Source organism: Tinamus guttatus, unplaced genomic scaffold (genome assembly GCF_059628265.1).
Source record: "Tinamus guttatus ecotype Peru unplaced genomic scaffold, ASM5962826v1 Tinamus_guttatus_pri_ptg000575l, whole genome shotgun sequence".
NCBI classification, from domain to species: Eukaryota; Metazoa; Chordata; class Aves; order Tinamiformes; family Tinamidae; genus Tinamus; species Tinamus guttatus.
In genome coordinates, this window is record NW_028289109.1 from 55,004 (window position 1) to 70,882 (window position 15,879).

At 61.7% G+C, this 15,879-nt stretch overlaps 1 protein-coding gene across 1 annotated transcript in view; it reads right to left on the reverse strand.

The window, feature by feature from the left end:
* Positions 1-653: 653 nt before the first annotated feature.
* Positions 654-15,879, reverse strand: part of SYNGAP1 (synaptic Ras GTPase activating protein 1) — a 32,838-nt gene continuing 17,612 nt past the window's right edge. The window contains exons 9-16 of the mRNA XM_088534583.1: positions 15,009-15,210; positions 13,660-13,838; positions 13,536-13,577; positions 11,312-12,197; positions 9,107-9,280; positions 6,186-6,397; positions 3,199-3,286; positions 654-723 (exon numbers count right to left, since the gene is read on the reverse strand). Coding sequence (XP_088390709.1) covers positions 709-723; positions 3,199-3,286; positions 6,186-6,397; positions 9,107-9,280; positions 11,312-12,197; positions 13,536-13,577; positions 13,660-13,838; positions 15,009-15,210 — 1,798 coding nt within the window. The 3' untranslated portion in view covers positions 654-708. The remainder of the gene's footprint in view (positions 724-3,198; positions 3,287-6,185; positions 6,398-9,106; positions 9,281-11,311; positions 12,198-13,535; positions 13,578-13,659; positions 13,839-15,008; positions 15,211-15,879) is intronic.

Below are 15,879 nucleotides of genomic sequence, written 5' to 3' on the forward strand. Positions count from 1 at the left end.
AGAGGGATGGGGACACCTGGATCTGTGTCCCCGAGGGTTCCCCACTGTCCTCAGGGGGACACAAGAGGGATGGGGACATCCCAGATCCGTGTCCCCAAGGGTTCCCCATTGTCCTCAGGAGGACATGGGGACTCTAGAGGGAAGGGGACACCTGGATCTGTGTCCCCAAGGGTTCCCCATCATCCTCAGGGGGACACAAGAGGGATGGGGACACCTGGATCTGTGTCCCTGAGGGTTCCCCATCGTCCTCGGAGGGACATGGGGACACAAGAGGGATGGGGACACCCCAGATCCGTGTCCACGAAGAAGGATCAGACATGAACTAGGCTGGGGAGGGGACAAGATCCTGGTCATGCTCTGGACCCTGCTGTCCCCAAGGGTTTCCCAGTGTCCCTATGGGGGACAAGGAGGGACGAGGACACCGGGATCCGTGTCCCCAAGGGTCCCTCATGTCCCCAGAGCGACACGTGCAGCCCGGGGGGGACACCTGGATCCCCATCTCCAGGGGGTCCCCCAGTGTCCCCATGGGGGACGGGCGACGGGGAGGGGAGGGGACACTTGGGATCCATGGCCCCGTGTGTCCCCAGGCGGACACAGGAGGGACAGGGCCACCCGGATCCGTGTCCCCAAGCGGGCCGGGACGGGAGGACCCACCTGGCGTGTCACCGGAGGCCGAGGGTCCCGTGACAAAGGCAGGGCCGGGCCGAGCTACCTGACGGACAGCTAGGACGAAGAGAGACACGGCGGCGTCACCGGGCCGCTGGCCTTGGGGACACGGTGGCCACCGCGGCCATCGGCGGGGAAGGGCCGGGGAAGGGGGGAAGGGGGTGGCTCTGTCCCCACCGTGTCCCCGCTGGGGCGAGGGCTGCGTGTCCCCTCCCAAGGGGTGGCCCTGGCCCTGCCAGGGGGTGGCCATGTCCCCCATGTCCCCCATGTCCCCGCCAAACCCGCCCTCAAATGGGGGCCGTGTCCCTCCCCTGCCATCCGTGTCCCCCGGGGGTGGCCGTGTCCCCCGGGGTGGCCACGTCAACCCCAGAGCGGCCACGTCCATGGGGGTGGCCATCCCTAGGCGGTGACAACACCCGTGGAGGTGGCCATCCCTGGATGACCTTCCATAGGTGGCCGTGTCCCTTGGGGTGACCATGTCCGTGGGGGTGGCCACCTGTGGGTGACCATCTCTAGGTGGCCACATGTCACTTGGGGTGCCCATGTCCATAGGGATGGCCAGCCCTGGGTGACCATCCACATGTCACTTGGCGTGACCATGTCCATGGGGGTGACCATCCCTAGGTGGCCACATGTCCCTTGGGGTGGCCATGTCCATGGAAGGGTGACCATCCCTAGGTGGCCACATGTCACTTGGGGTGGCCATTTCCATAGGGGTGGCCATCCAGGGGTGACCATCCACAACTGGCCGTGTCCCTTTTGGGGTGACCATGTCCATGGGAGTGGCCATCCATAGGTGGCCACATGTCTGTTGGGGTGACCATGTCCATGGGGGTGACCATCCACAGGTGGTCACATGTTCCTTGAGGTGACCATGCCCAGTGGGGTGGCCATCCATGGGTGACTATCTCTAGGTGGCCACATGTCCCTTGGGGTGGCCATGTCCATGGGGGTGGCCATCCATGGGTGGCCATCCACAGGTGGCCACATGTCCCTTGGGGTGGCCATGTCCATAGGAGTGGCCATCCCTGGGTGACCATCTCTAGGTGGCCACATGTCACTTGGGGTGACCATGTCCATGGGGGTGGCCAGCCCCAGGCAGCCACATGTCTCTTGGGTGGCCATATCCCTGGGGTGGCCATCCTCAGGTGGCCACATGTCACTTGGGGGTGACCATGTCCATAGGGGTGACCATCCACAGGTGGCCATGACCAGGGCGAGGGTGACCGTGTCCATGGGGTGGCGATCCATGGTGGGGGCCATCTCCAGGTGACCACATGCTGGAGAATGGCCATGCCCCTGGGAGGTGCCATATCTCTGGGGTGATCATCATTGGGTGACCTTATCCTTTAGGGATGACCACCCTTGGGTGACCTCCACCAGGAGGCCACATCTCTGGAGATGACCAACCTGTGGTGACCAGCCCCAGGTGGCCACATTCCTTGGATGGCCATAACCTTGGGGCTGACCAACCCCTAGGAGGCCACGTCCTGTGGGTGGCCATATCCTTGGACGTGACCAACCCAAGTTGACCATCTCCAGGTGGCCACGTCCCTTGGGGTGGCCATGTCCTTGGAGGTGACCAACCCAAGTTGACCATCTCCAGGTGGCCACGTCCCTTGGGTGGCCATGTCCTTGGAGGTGACCAACCCAAGCTGACCATCCCCAAGAAGCCACGTCCCGTGGGTGGCCATAGCCTTGGGGGTGACCAACCCAAGTTGACCATCCCCAGGTGGCCATGTCCCTTGGGGTGGCCACATCCTTGGGGGTGACCAACACAAGTTGACCATCCCCAGGAGGCCACGTCCTTTGGGGTGACCAACCCAAGTTGACCATCTCCAGGTGGCCATGTCCCTTCGGGTGGCCATAGCCTTGGAGGTGACCAACCCAAGTTGACCATCTCCAGGTGGCCATATCCTTTGGGGTGGCCACGTCCCATGGGTGGCCATAGCCTTGGGGGTGATCAACCCAAGTTGACCATCCCCAGGAGGCCACATCCCTTGGAGGTGACCAACCCAAGTTGACCATCCCCAGGTGGCCATGTCCCTTGGGGTGGCCACATCCTTGGGGGTGACCAACACAAGTTGATCATCCCCAGGAGGCTACGTCCTTTGGGGATGACCAACCCAAGTTGACCATCTCCAGGAGGCCACATCCCTTGGAGGTGACCAATGCAAGTTGACCATCCCCAGGAGGCCACGTCCTTTGGGGGTGCCCAACCCAAGTTGACCATCCCCAGGAGGCCACGTCCTTTGGGGGGTGACCAACCCAAGTTGACCATCTCCAGGAGGCCACGTCCCATGGGTGGCCATAGCCTTGGAGGTGACCAACCCAAGTTGACCATCCCCAGGAGGCCACACCCCTCGAGGCGGCCATCCCCCCGGGCTAACCTCCCATATGGGTGACCCCCACCAGGAAGGCCACCTCGGCGGCAGGGCCACCCCGTGTCCCCCCGCCCCGTGGGCAGCGCGGGCGCCGCGGTGGGATGGGCCATGGGCACACGGAGCAGAGCAATGACATTGTAATTTCCACCTGAGCGTCGAGCAGGCGCTTGCGGCCCTCGGAGGCGTCGTGGGCGCCCAAGTGATCCCTGCGCAGCTCCTCCTCCACCAGCATCAGCCTGCGGGGCCAGGCTTCACTGGAGTCACTCGGCCGCCGCCCCCCGGCGTCCCCGGAGCCACCGCCACCGCCGCGGGGACCGCCGGGGACGTGGGGCGCGGGGGGGGACGGCGGCGGGGATGGGAGTGGGGATGGCCGTGGAGACCATCATGGGAGTGGGGATGGGGATGGAGACCACCATGGGGATCGGGATGGGTTGGAGACCACCATGGATGTGGGGATGGGGATGGAGACCATCATGGATGTGGGGATGGGTTGGAGACCATCATGGAGGTGGGGATGGGTGTGGAGACCACCATGGGGATCAGGATGGGCATAGAGACCACCTCGGGGATGGGTATGGATGTGGGGCTGGGGATGGAGACCATCATGGATGTGGGGATGGGTTGGAGACCATCATGGAGGTGGGGATGGGTGTGGAGACCACCATGGGGATCGGGATGGGCATAGAGACCCCCTCGGGGATGGGTATGGATGTGGGGATGGGGATGGAGACCATCATGGATGTGGGGATGGGTGTGGAGACCACCATGGGGATCAGGATGGGCATAGAGACCACCTCGGGGATGGGTATGGATGTGGGGCTGGGGATGGAGACCATCATGGATGTGGGGATGGGTTGGAGACCACCATGGGTGTGGGGATGGGGATGGAGACCATCATGGGGATCGGGATGGAGACCATCATGGGGATCAGGATGGGCGTGGAGACCACCTCGGGGATGGGTATTGATGTGGGGATGGGTATGGAGACCACCAGGGGTGTGGGGATGGGCGTGGAGACCACCATGGCTATGGGTATGGAGAGCTGGGGATGGTCAGAGAATTGGGAATGGCCTTGGAGACCACTATGGGGATGGAGATGGGTTTGGGCACCATCATGGGCACAGGGAAGGGTAGGGATACAGCCATGGGCATGGAGACCGTGATAGGCATGGGGATGGATATGAAGACCACCATGGGCAAGAGGATGGAGATCGTCATGGGCATGGGGACCACCATGGGCATGGGGACAACCAAGACTATGGGTAAGGAGTTACGGAGACCACCAGAGGGTTTGGGCTGGGCATAGAGACCACCATGACCACGGGCAAGGAGTGCTGGAGATGGCTGCAGGGTTTGGGACGGGCATGGGTCCACCACGGCCACGGGGACAGCCATGGGGTGGCCATGGGGAGCACCACGGCCATAGGCATGGAGAGCTGGAGGTGGCCGCAGGGTTGGGGACGGGCATGAGGATGGGGTCCTGGGGACGGCGACGGGCTTGGGGACAGGGTGATGGCCGTGAGCATGGCCATGGGGATGGGGACAAGGCCATGGGGACAAAGGTGGCCATGGGCATAGGGACAAGGCCATGGGGAGGGGACCCGGGGGGGACGGGGATCACGAGCCGCGTCTCATCTCTACCCATGTCCCTTGGTGTCCCCCCATCTCCATGTCCTCTCTAGCTTTTCATGTCACCCACTACCCCCAACCTCCATGTCCCTCCACATCCACCCATGTCCCTCCATGTCCTTCAGGGTCTCCATGTCCCCCATGACCTCCATGTCCCTCAGGTCAAGTCCTCCAAGCCCTCTATGTCCCCCATGTCTCTCATGTTCTACAGGTCCTCTAAGTCCTCATGCTCCTCCATGTCCTCCAAGCCCTCCATGTCCCCCATGTCTCCCAGGTCCTCCAAGGCCTCGATGTCCCCCATGTTCTACAGGTTCTCCAAGCCCTCACGTTCCTCCATGCCCTTCAAGCCCTCCATGTCCCGCAGGTCCTCCAAGCCCTCCATGTCCCCCATGTCTCTCATGTTCTACAGGTCCTCTAAGTCCTCACATTCCTCCACGTCCTCCAAGGCCTCCAGGTCCCCCATGTCTCTCATGTTCTACAGGTCCTCTAAGTCCTCATGTTCCTCCATGCCCACCATGTCCCTCAGGTCCTCCAAGGCCTTCAGGTCCCCCATGTCTCTCATGTTCTACAGGTCCTCCAAGTCCTCACGTTCCTCCATGTCCTCCAAGCCTTCCATGTCCCTCAGGTCCTCCAAGCCCTCCATGTCCCCCATGTCCCTCATGTTCTACAGGTCCTCCAAGTCCTCACGTTCCTCCATGTCCTGCAAGCCCTCCATGTCCCTCCATGTCCCCCATGTCCCCCAGGTCGTCCAAGCCCTCTATGTCCCCCATGTCCCTCATGTTCTACAGGTCCTCTCAGTCCTCATGTCCCTCCATGACCCCCAGGTCCTCCAAGCCCTCCATGTCCCCCATGTCCCTCATGTTCTACAGGTCCTCTCAGTCCTCATGTCCCTCCATGACCCCCAGGTCCTCCAAACCCTCTATGTCCCCCATGTCCCTCATGTTCTACAGGTCCTCCAAGCCCTCACGTTCCTCCATGTCCTCCAAGCCCTCCATGTTCCCCATGTCCCCCATGTTCTACAGGTCCTCCAAGCCCTCATGTTCCTCCATGTCCTCCAAACCCTCCATGTCCCTCCATGTCCCCCATGTCTCCCAAGACCTCCAAGGCCTCGATGTCCCCCATGTTCTACAGGTCCTCCAAGCCCTCACGTTCCTCCATGTCCTCCAAGCCCTCCATGTCCCTCCATGTCCCCCATGTCTCCCAAGACCTCCAAGGCCTCGATGTCCCCCATGTTCTACAGGTCCTCTAAGTCCTCACGTTCCTCCATGTCCTCCAAGCCCTCCATGTCCCCCATGTCCCACAGGTCCTCCAAGCCCTCTATGTCCCCCATGTCCCTCATGTTCTACAGGTCCTCCAAGCCCTCACGTTCCTCCATGCCCTCCAAGCCCCCCACGTCCCCCCACACCCCCCAAACCCTCCAACCCCTCCACATCCCTCCATCCCGTCCCCGCCGTGGCCCCGACGTCCCCACGGCGGCGGTGGCCGCCGCGCGGGTCCCTCCCTCACCTGCCGATGATGCTCTTGATCTGCGAGTCCTTCTCGGCCTGCTGCTGCCGCAGGCGCTTCTCGCTCTGCTCCAGGCGGTGCTGGTACTGGAGCAGGATGCGGCTCGTCTGCTCCTCCTGGGACACCAGGCGCCGCTCGTACTCCTCCAGCTTGCGGTTGGACATGTGCAGGCGCTCCTTGAGCGAGTGGATCTCCTCCTCGTACTCCTTCACCTGCCACAGCGCACACTGCAGGACGCGCCGCGGCCCGCGGGGCCACCCCGAGTGCGCGCCGGGACACTTGGGTGGCTGGGGACGGGGACACTTGGGGAACCTGGGCTGTGGACACTTGGGTCTCTTGGACCATGGAAACTTGAGGTTCTTGGGCCAGGGACACTTGGGGAACCTGGACCATGGACACTTGGGTCTCTTGGACCATGGAAACTTGGGATTCCTGGGCCAGGGACACTTGGGGAACCTGGGCTGTGGACACTTGGGTCTCTTGGACCATGGACACTTGGGTCTCATGGACCATGGAAATTTGAGGTTCTTGGGCCAGGGACACTTGGGGAACCTGGACCATGGACACTTGGGTGTCTTGGGTCATGGACACTTGGGTCTCTTGGGCCAGGGACACCTGGGGTTCCTGGGCTGTGGACACTTGGGTCTCTTGGACCAGGGAAATTTGAGGTTCTTGGGCCAGGGACACTTGGGGAACCTGGACCATGGACACTTGGGTCTCTTGGACCATGGAAACTTGGGATTCCTGGGCCAGGGACACTTGGGGAACCTGGACCATGGACACTTGGGTCTCTTGGACCATGGAAACTTGGGATTCCTGGGCCAGGGACACTTGGGGAACCTGGGCTGTGGACACTTGGGTCTCTTGGACCATGGACACTTGGGTCTCATGGACCATGGAAATTTGAGGTTCTTGGCCAGGGACACTTGGGTGTCTTGGGTCATGGACACTTGGGTCTCTTGGGCCAGGGACACCTGGGGTTCCTGGGCTGTGGACACTTGGGTCTCTTGGACCACGGAAACTTGCGGTTCCCAGGCCAAGGACACTTGGGGAACCTGGGCCATGGACACTTGGGTCTCTTGGACCATGGAAATTTGAGGTTCTTGGGTTAGGGACACTTGGGGATCCTGGGCCGTGGACATTTGGGACTCTTGGACCATGGAAATTTGAGGTTCTTGGGCCAGGGACACTTGGGGAACCTGGACCATGGACACTTGGGTCTCTTGGACCATGGAAACTTGGGGTTCCTGGGCCAAGGACACTTGGGTCTCCTGGACCATGGAAATTTGAGGTTCTTGGGCCAGGGACACTTGGGTGTCTTGGGTCATGGACACGTGGGTCTCTTGGACCATGGAAATTTGAGGTTCTTGGGCCAGGGACACTTGGGGAACCTGGACCATGGACACTTGGGTCTCTTGGACCATGGAAACTTGGGGTTCCTGGGGCAGGGAAATTTGGGTCTCTTGGACCATGGAAACTTGGGGTTCCTGGGGCAGGGACACTTGGGGATCTTGGGCTGTGGACACTTGGGTCTCTTGGACCATGGACACTTGAGGTTCCTGGGCCAGGGACACTTGGGGTTCCTGCACCGAGGACACTTGGGTCTCTTGGAGCAGGGACACTCAGGGTTCCTGGGCCAGGGACATCTGGGTCACTTGGGCCAAGGGCACTTGGGTCACGTGGACCACGGCCATCTGGGTCCTTCAGACCAAGGATACTTGAGTCTCTTGGAGCCTGGACACTGGGTCCCTTGGGCCATGGCAGCCTGAATCTCTTGGACCATGGACACTTGGGTTCCCTTGACCATGGACACTTGGGCCTCTTGGACCATGGCCAATTGGGTCCATTAGACCACGGACACTTGGGTTCCCTTGACCATGGACACTTGGGCCTCTTGGACTATGGACACTTGGGTCCATTGGACCACGGACACTTGGGTTCCCTTGACCATGGCCACCTGGTTCTCTTGGGTCATGGCCAACTGGATCTCTTGGACCATGGCCACTTGGGTCCCTTGGACCACGGTCACTTGGGTTCCCTTGACCATGGACACTTGGGCCTCTTGGACTATGGACACTTCCGACCCTTGGACTATGGCCGCTTCGGTCCCTTGGACTATGGACACCTGGGTCCCTTGGATTATGGACACTTGGACCTCTTGGACCATGGCCACTTGGGATGCTTAGACTATGGCCACTTGGGTCCCTTGGACCATAGACATTTGGGTCTCTTGGATCATGGACACTTGGGTTTCCTTGACCATGGACACTTGGGGACTCTTGGACTATGGCCACTTGGGTCCATTGGGCCATGGACGTCTGGGTCTCTTGGACCATGGCCACCTGGATCTCCTGGGCCGTGGACACCTGGATCTCTTGGACCATGGCCACTTGGGCTCCCTTGACCATGGCCACTTGGGTCCCTTGGACCATGGACACTTGGGTTTCCTTGACCACGGACACTTGGGTTTCCTTGACCATGGCACCTGGATCTCTTGGACTATGGCCACCTGGATCTCTTGAACTGGCCACTTGGGTCCCGTGGACCACGGACACTTGGGTCTCTTGGACCATGGACACTTGTGACCCTTGGACTATGGCCACTTCGGTCCCTTGGACTATGGACACCTGGGTCCCTTGGATCATGGACACTTGGGTTTCCTTGACCATGGACACCTGGGGACTCTTGGACTACGGCCACTTGGGTCCATTGGGCCATAGACACTTGGGGACTCTTGGACTAGGTCCACTTGGGTCCCTTGGACCATAGACACTTGGGTCTCAGGATCATGGACACTTGGATTTCCTTGACCATGGCCACCCGGATCTCCTGGGCCATGGCCACCTGGATCTCTTGGACCATGGCCACTTGGGTTCCCTTGGCCCACGGCGCCCGGTGCCGCCGGGCGGGCAGCCCCTTACCCGGTCCAGCCGGCTCTCATCCATGGACTTGGAGTACTCCTTGAGCTTGTACTCCTCGCGCTCGATGTGCGAGCTCTCGATGTCGGCCGACAGGTGGGGCATGTTGGACACCCAGGCCACCGTGCGCTCGGCCGCCGGCAGCACCGGGTTCAGCGTGGACGGCGTCTGCGAGGCCTGTGGCACCCGGCACGGGCCACCTAACCCTTCTGGGGTGGCTCTGTCCCCATCGTGGTGGCCCCATTCCAGCCCTGGTGGCTCCATCCCCATCGTGGTGGCCCCAACCCTTCTGGATTGGCTCCGTCCCCATCGTAGTGGCCCCAACCCTTCTGGATTGGCTCCATCCCCATCGTGGTGGCCCCAACCCAGCCCTGGTGCCTCCATCCCCATCGTGGTGGCCCCAACCCTTCTGGATTGGCTCCGTCCCCATCGTAGTGGCCCCAACCCAGCCCTGGTGCCTCCATCCCCATCGTGGTGGCCCCAACCTTTCTGGATTGGCTCCATCCCCATCGTGGTGGCCCCAACCCAGCCCTGGTGCCTCCATCCCCATCGTGGTGGCCCCAACCCTTCTGGATTGGCTCCGTCCCCATCGTGGTGGCCCCAACCCAGCCCTGGTGGCTCCATCCCCATCGTGGTGGCCCCAACCCTTCTGGATTGGCTCCATCCCCATCGTGGTGGCCCCCTCAGCACCTCTGTCCCTGCCGCGGTGGCCCTGTTTCCCCGTCTTTCCTCCCATTGTCCCTGCAGAACCCCTGACTCCTGGTCCCCCTCGAACCCCATGGCCTCAGGACATCCCTGTTTCCCTCCATCCCCACGTCCTCCATCCCCATGTCGTCCATCTCATTCTCCATCCCCACATCCCTCCATCCCCACATCCCTCCATCCCCACATCCCCCTCCATCCCCACATCCTCCATCCCATCCTCTATCCCCACATGCTCCATCCCATCCTCCATGCCCCTGTTCCCCTCCATCCCCATGTCCCTCCAACCCATTCTCCATCCCATCCTCTATCCCATCCTCCACCCCATCCTCCATCCCCACGTCCCTCCATCCCATCCCCCACTCCATCCTCCATCCCCACGTCCTCCATCCCATTCTCCATCCCATCCTCCATCCCCATGTCCTCCATTCCCACATGCTCCATCCCATCCTCCATCCCCATGTCCCTCCACCTCATCCTCCATCCCCACGTCCTCCATCCCATCCTCCATCCCATCCTCCATCCCCATGTCCCTCCACCTCATCCTCCATCCCCACGTCCTCCATCCCATCCTCCACCCCATCCTCCACCCCATCCTCCATCCTGTCCTCCATCCTCACATCCTCCACCCCATCCTCCATCCTGTCCTCCATCCTCACATCCTCCATCCCATCCTCCATTCCATCCTCCATCCCCATGTCCTCCATCCCATTCTCCATCCCATCCTCCATTCCATCCTCCATCCCCATGTCCTCCATCCCATTCTCCATCCCATCCTCACATCCCTCCATCCCATCCTCCATCCCCACGTCCTCCATCCCATTCTCCATCCCATCCTCACATCCCTCCATCCCATCCTCCATCCCCACGTCCTCCATCCCATCCTCCATCCCGACGTCCTCCATCCCATCCTCCATCCCATCCTCCATTCCATCCTCCATCCCCATGTCCTCCATCCCATTCTCCATCCCATCCTCACATCCCTCCATCCCATCCTCCATCCCCACGTCCTCCATCCCATCCTCCATCCCGACGTCCTCCATCCCATCCTCCATCCCATCCTCCATCCTCACGTCCTCCATCCCATCCTCCATCCCATTCTCCATCCCCAAGTCCCTCCATCCCATCCTCCATCCCATTCTCCATCCCATCCTCCATCCCATCCTCCATCCCCAGGTTCCTCCATCCCCACGTCCCTCCATCCCATCCTCCATCCCCAAGTCCTCCATCCCCACGTCCTTCATCCCAACCTCCATCCTCACGTCCCTCCACCCCATCCTCCATCCCATTCTCCATTCCATCCTCCATCCTCATGTCCTCCATCCCCATGTTCTCCGTCCTATTCTCCATCCCATCCTCCACCCCATCCTCCATCCCATCCTCCATCCCCACGTCCTCCATCCTATTCTCCACCCCATGTCCTCCACCCCATCCTCCACCCCATGTCCTCCACCCCATCCTCCACCCCATGTCCTCCATCCCATCCTCCCTCCCCACGTCCCCAACCTGCTTCGTGATGCTCGGCTTCAGCCCGGCCACCGACGCCTCCTTGGCCAGCGACGGCTGCCGCGACCGTGGCGGCCCGTAGGTGGGTTCGGGCGACTGCAGCAGGTTCCCGCTGGCCGGCCGGGGCTTGTGCGCGGCGACGCCGGTGCCGCCGCCGCCCACCGTGAGCTGGTGGGACTTGGCGCGCGGGGGCGGCCGCGCGGCCGGGGCGGCGCCGATGGTGATCTGCGGCGGCGGCGGCGGCACGGCCAGCGCGTTGTGCAGGTTGTCCTGCAGCGAGAGCTGCCGCTTGCCGAAGTCCCCGCCGGGGCGGCCGAACTCGTCGCTGTAGCTGTGGCTGTGGGTGATGTGTTTGGCGCCCGCCGCCGCCAGGTCCTCGCTGCGGCTGTAGCCGTGGAAGGGCGCGAAGGTGCTCGGCGGCGCCGGCGGCGGCGGCGCCGGGGCCTCCGCGTTGGCCTCGGCGCGGGCCGGCCCGTCCGACGCCAGGTGGAAAAGGGGGTTCTGGAAGGACAGGGGCACCCGCAGCGGCGGCGGCGGCGCCGGCGGCCCCTCGCCGGGGACCCCCAAGCGCAGCCCCGGCGCCAGGCTGGACGCGCTGCCCTGCGAGAGGCGGCTGGGCCGGAGGCCGCCGATGGAGGCCTGGCTGGAGTTGAGGAGGTCGCCCACGGCCTGGAGGTTGGAGACGCTGTTCATGCGGCTGTCCTGCAGGTCCAGCATGGAGACGCTCTTGTTGACGCTCAGCATCTTGGCGTCGGGCTCCGTGATGTCCGAGCTGCTCGTGCAGTAGGCGGGCGAGGAGCGGGCGAGCGGAGGCCGCGCCACGAAGAACACGTCCTTGGAGGGCTTCTCCTTGGCCGGCGAGGGCAGGCGGGCCATGTCCACCGAGCTGCGGGCACGGCGGCGCCGTCAGCGCCCGCTGGGCAGCCCATGGGGACATCAAGGATGGAGGGATGGAGGCCTCGCCCCTTCAGAGGGGCCGTGGACCCACTGGGAGACCTTCATCACCCACCCAAGATCACCAAAGAGACCTTCTGAAGGACCTTGTGTGATTTGGACCCATTGGGAGACCTCCATCACCTACTCAAGGTCACCAAAGAGACCTTCTGAAGGTCCTTGTGTGATGCGGACCCATTGGGAGACCTCCATCACCTACTCAAGGCCACCAAAGAGACCTTTGGAAGGTCTTCATGTTATGTGGACCCATTGGGTGACCTTCATCACCTACTCAAGGTCACCAAAGAGACCTTCTGAAGGTCCTTGTGTGACGTGGACCCATTGGGAGACCTCCATCACCTACTCAAGGCCACCAAAGAGACCTTCTGAAGGTCCTTGTGTGACGTGGACCCATTGGGTGACCTTTATCACCTACTCAAGGTCACCAGAGGGACCTTCTGAAGGACCTTGTGTGACGTGGACCCATTGGGAGACCTCCATCACCTACTCAAGGCCACCAAAGAGACCTTCTGAAGGTCCTTGTGTGACGTGGACCCATTGGGTGACCTCCATCACCTACTCAAGGTCACCAAAGGGACCTTCTGAAGGACCTTGTGTGACGTGGACCCATTGGGTGACCTTCATCACCCACCCAAGATCACCAAAGAGTCGGGTCTAGTCCCTTTGGAAGGTCCTTGTGCTACACGGACCCATTGGGTGACCTTCATCATCTGCCCAAGGCCAACAAAGAGGCAGGTCTAGGTCCTTCTGAAGGTCCTCATGTTACATGGACCCATTGGGTGACCTTCATCACCCACCCAGGGACACCAGGACAAAAGGATCCAGCTCCATTTGAAGGTCCTCATGTTGCATGGACCCGTTGGGTGACCTACATCATCTGCCCAAGGCCACCAGGGAGACGGGTCTAGGCCCTTTGAAAGGTCCTCGTGTCACATGGACCCATTGGGTGACCTTCATCATCTGCCCAAGGCCACCAGAGAGCTGTGGCCAGGTCTAGGCCCTTTGGAAGGTCCTCGTGTCACATGGACCCGTTGGGTGACCATCTCCATCACCTACCCAAGGCCACCAGGACACGGGGATGGGACCGCTCCAACCCATTCGCACCTCCCGTCCCCACAGGCTCCATTTGAGGCCCTTCTCCATCGCTCCCTCAGGGCCACCCCAGCCACGAGGTCACACAGGTGACACACACAACCGCTCCAGAAGGTCCTGGATGCCCAGGACACCCTTGGGGCCCATCTCCACGGTCACACCCGCCGCCACGACCCACCTATTGAGCCCTCGCACCATGTAGGACTGGAGGTCGACGGAGCTGCGGGCGACAAGAGGCAGGGGTTGAGGCCGGGGCCGGTGTCCCCGGCGTCCCCCCCCTGCTTCTCCTCGGTGGCACCAACCTGTTGAGGTCCCTCATGACGTAGGGCTGGAGGTCGGCCGAGGGCCCGCGCAGGACCAGGGGCTTGGCCTGCAGCCGCTCGCCCTGGTGGCTGGGCTGCCGCTGCACGTGCGGGTTGCGCAGGGCCACGCTGATGTCCGTGAGCAGCCGCGGCAGCGGGCCCAGCTTCAGCAGCGCCTCCTGAAGGAGCCAGGGCTTGGTGTCCCCAAAGGTGTCCCCAGGGAGGAACCCAGGGCTTGGGATCCCTCAAGAGCTCCCCAAGGAGGAACTGGGGTCTTGGGATCCCTCAAGAGCTCCCCAAGGAGGAACCAGGGTCTTGGTGTCCCCAAACATCTCCCCAAGGAGGAACCCAGGGCTTGGGATCCCTCAAGAGCTTCCCAAGGAGGAACCGGGGTCTTGGGATCCCTCAAGAGCTCCCCAAGGAGGAACCAGGGTCTTGGTGTCCCCAAACATCTCCCCAAGGAGGAACCCAGGGCTTGGGATCCCTCAAGAGCTTCCCAAGGAGGAACCGGGGTCTTGGGATCCCTCAAGAGCTCCGCAAGGAGGAACCAGGGTCTTGGTGTCCCCAAACATCTCCCCAAGGAGGAACTGGGGTCTTGGGATTCCCCAAGAGCTCCCCAAGGAGGAACCAGGGTCTCGGGATCCCCCAGGAGCTCCCCAAGGAGGAACCGGGGTCTTGGTGTCCCCAAAAATCTCCCCAAGGAGGAACCCAGGGCTTGGGATCCCCCAAGATCTCCCCAAGGAGGAACCCAGGGCTTGGGATGCCCAAAGAGCTCCCCAAGAAGGAACTGGGGTCTTCGGATCCCCCAAGAGCTTCCCAAGGAGGAACCGGGGTCTTGGAATCCCCATGGAGGAACCAGGGTCTTGGTGTCCCCAATCGTCTCCCCAGGGAGGAACCCCGGGCTTGGGATTCCCCAAGAGGTCCCCAAGGAGGAACTGGGGTCTTGGGATCCCTCAAGATCTCCCCAAGGAGGAACCCAGGGCTTGGGATCCCTCAAGAGCTCCCCAAGGAGGAACTGGGGTCTTGGGATCCCTGAAGAGCTCCCCAAGGAGGAACCTGGTCTTGGGATCCCCAAGGAGGAACCTGCGTCTTGGTGTCCCCAGATGTCCCAAGGAGGAACTCAGGGCTTGGGATCCCCCAAGATCCCCAAGGAGGAACCCAGATCTTGGTATCTCCCTAGGAGGAACCCAGGTCCCAACATCTCCAAATATCTCTAGGAGGCCCCCAGGTCCCCATGAGCCAACCCAGGTGTCCCAGTCACCCTCCTACCCACAGCACCCAACCACTCATGCTCTTGGTGACCCTCCCAGAACCTCCTCCAGAGGAGGGCCCAGGCGTCCGGGCGCTACCTTGCTCAGCTGGGACATGACCTCCCAGAGCAGCGCGTGCAGCGTGGAGAGCTCGCGGCCCAGGTCGATGTAGCCCTCGAAGCTGGTGCTGTTGGTCAGGGTGTCCAGGTTGGAGATCTCGTAGAGGAACTGCTGCATGCTGGCCCACTCCAGCTCCAGGAACTCGTTCATGAAGGCCATGTACTCCTCCTTGCTGCCGAACCTGTGCGCAGGTCCCCCCGGCTCTCCAGTCAGCGTTCTCCTGGCCATCCAGCTTCTACCCATCCAACCGTCACCCCATCCCTCCGTCCATTCCCTCCCATCCATCCATCTCCATCTTCTGTCCATCTTCCATCAGCTCATCCACCCATCCGGTCAGCCAGCCACCAACTCACCTCTCTTCCAGGAGAGGTGGCACCCTCACCATCTTCCAGGAACTTATGCATCTTCTGTCCATCCATCCACCCACCCATCCACCCATCCATTCATCCACCCATCCATCCATCACCTCATCCATCTTCTGTCCACCTCCCATCCATCCATTTTCCATCCGTCACCTCATCCCGCCGTCCATCTCCCTCCCATCCATCTTCCATCCATCCATCCATCCATCCATCCATCCCCATCTTCTGTCCATCTTCCATCTGCTCATCCACCCGTCCAGCCATCAACTCATCCATCCACTCATCTGTCCACCCATCCACCCATCAGTTCCTCCATCTTCCATCCACACATCCATCCATCCATCTACGCATCCATCTTCTACCCATCCACCCCTCCATCTCCTGTCCCTCACCTCCTCCATCTTCCACCCATCTTCCATCCAATCATCCATCCATCCATCTACCACCCATCCATCTCTCACCCATCCACCGCTAAATCTCCTGTCCCT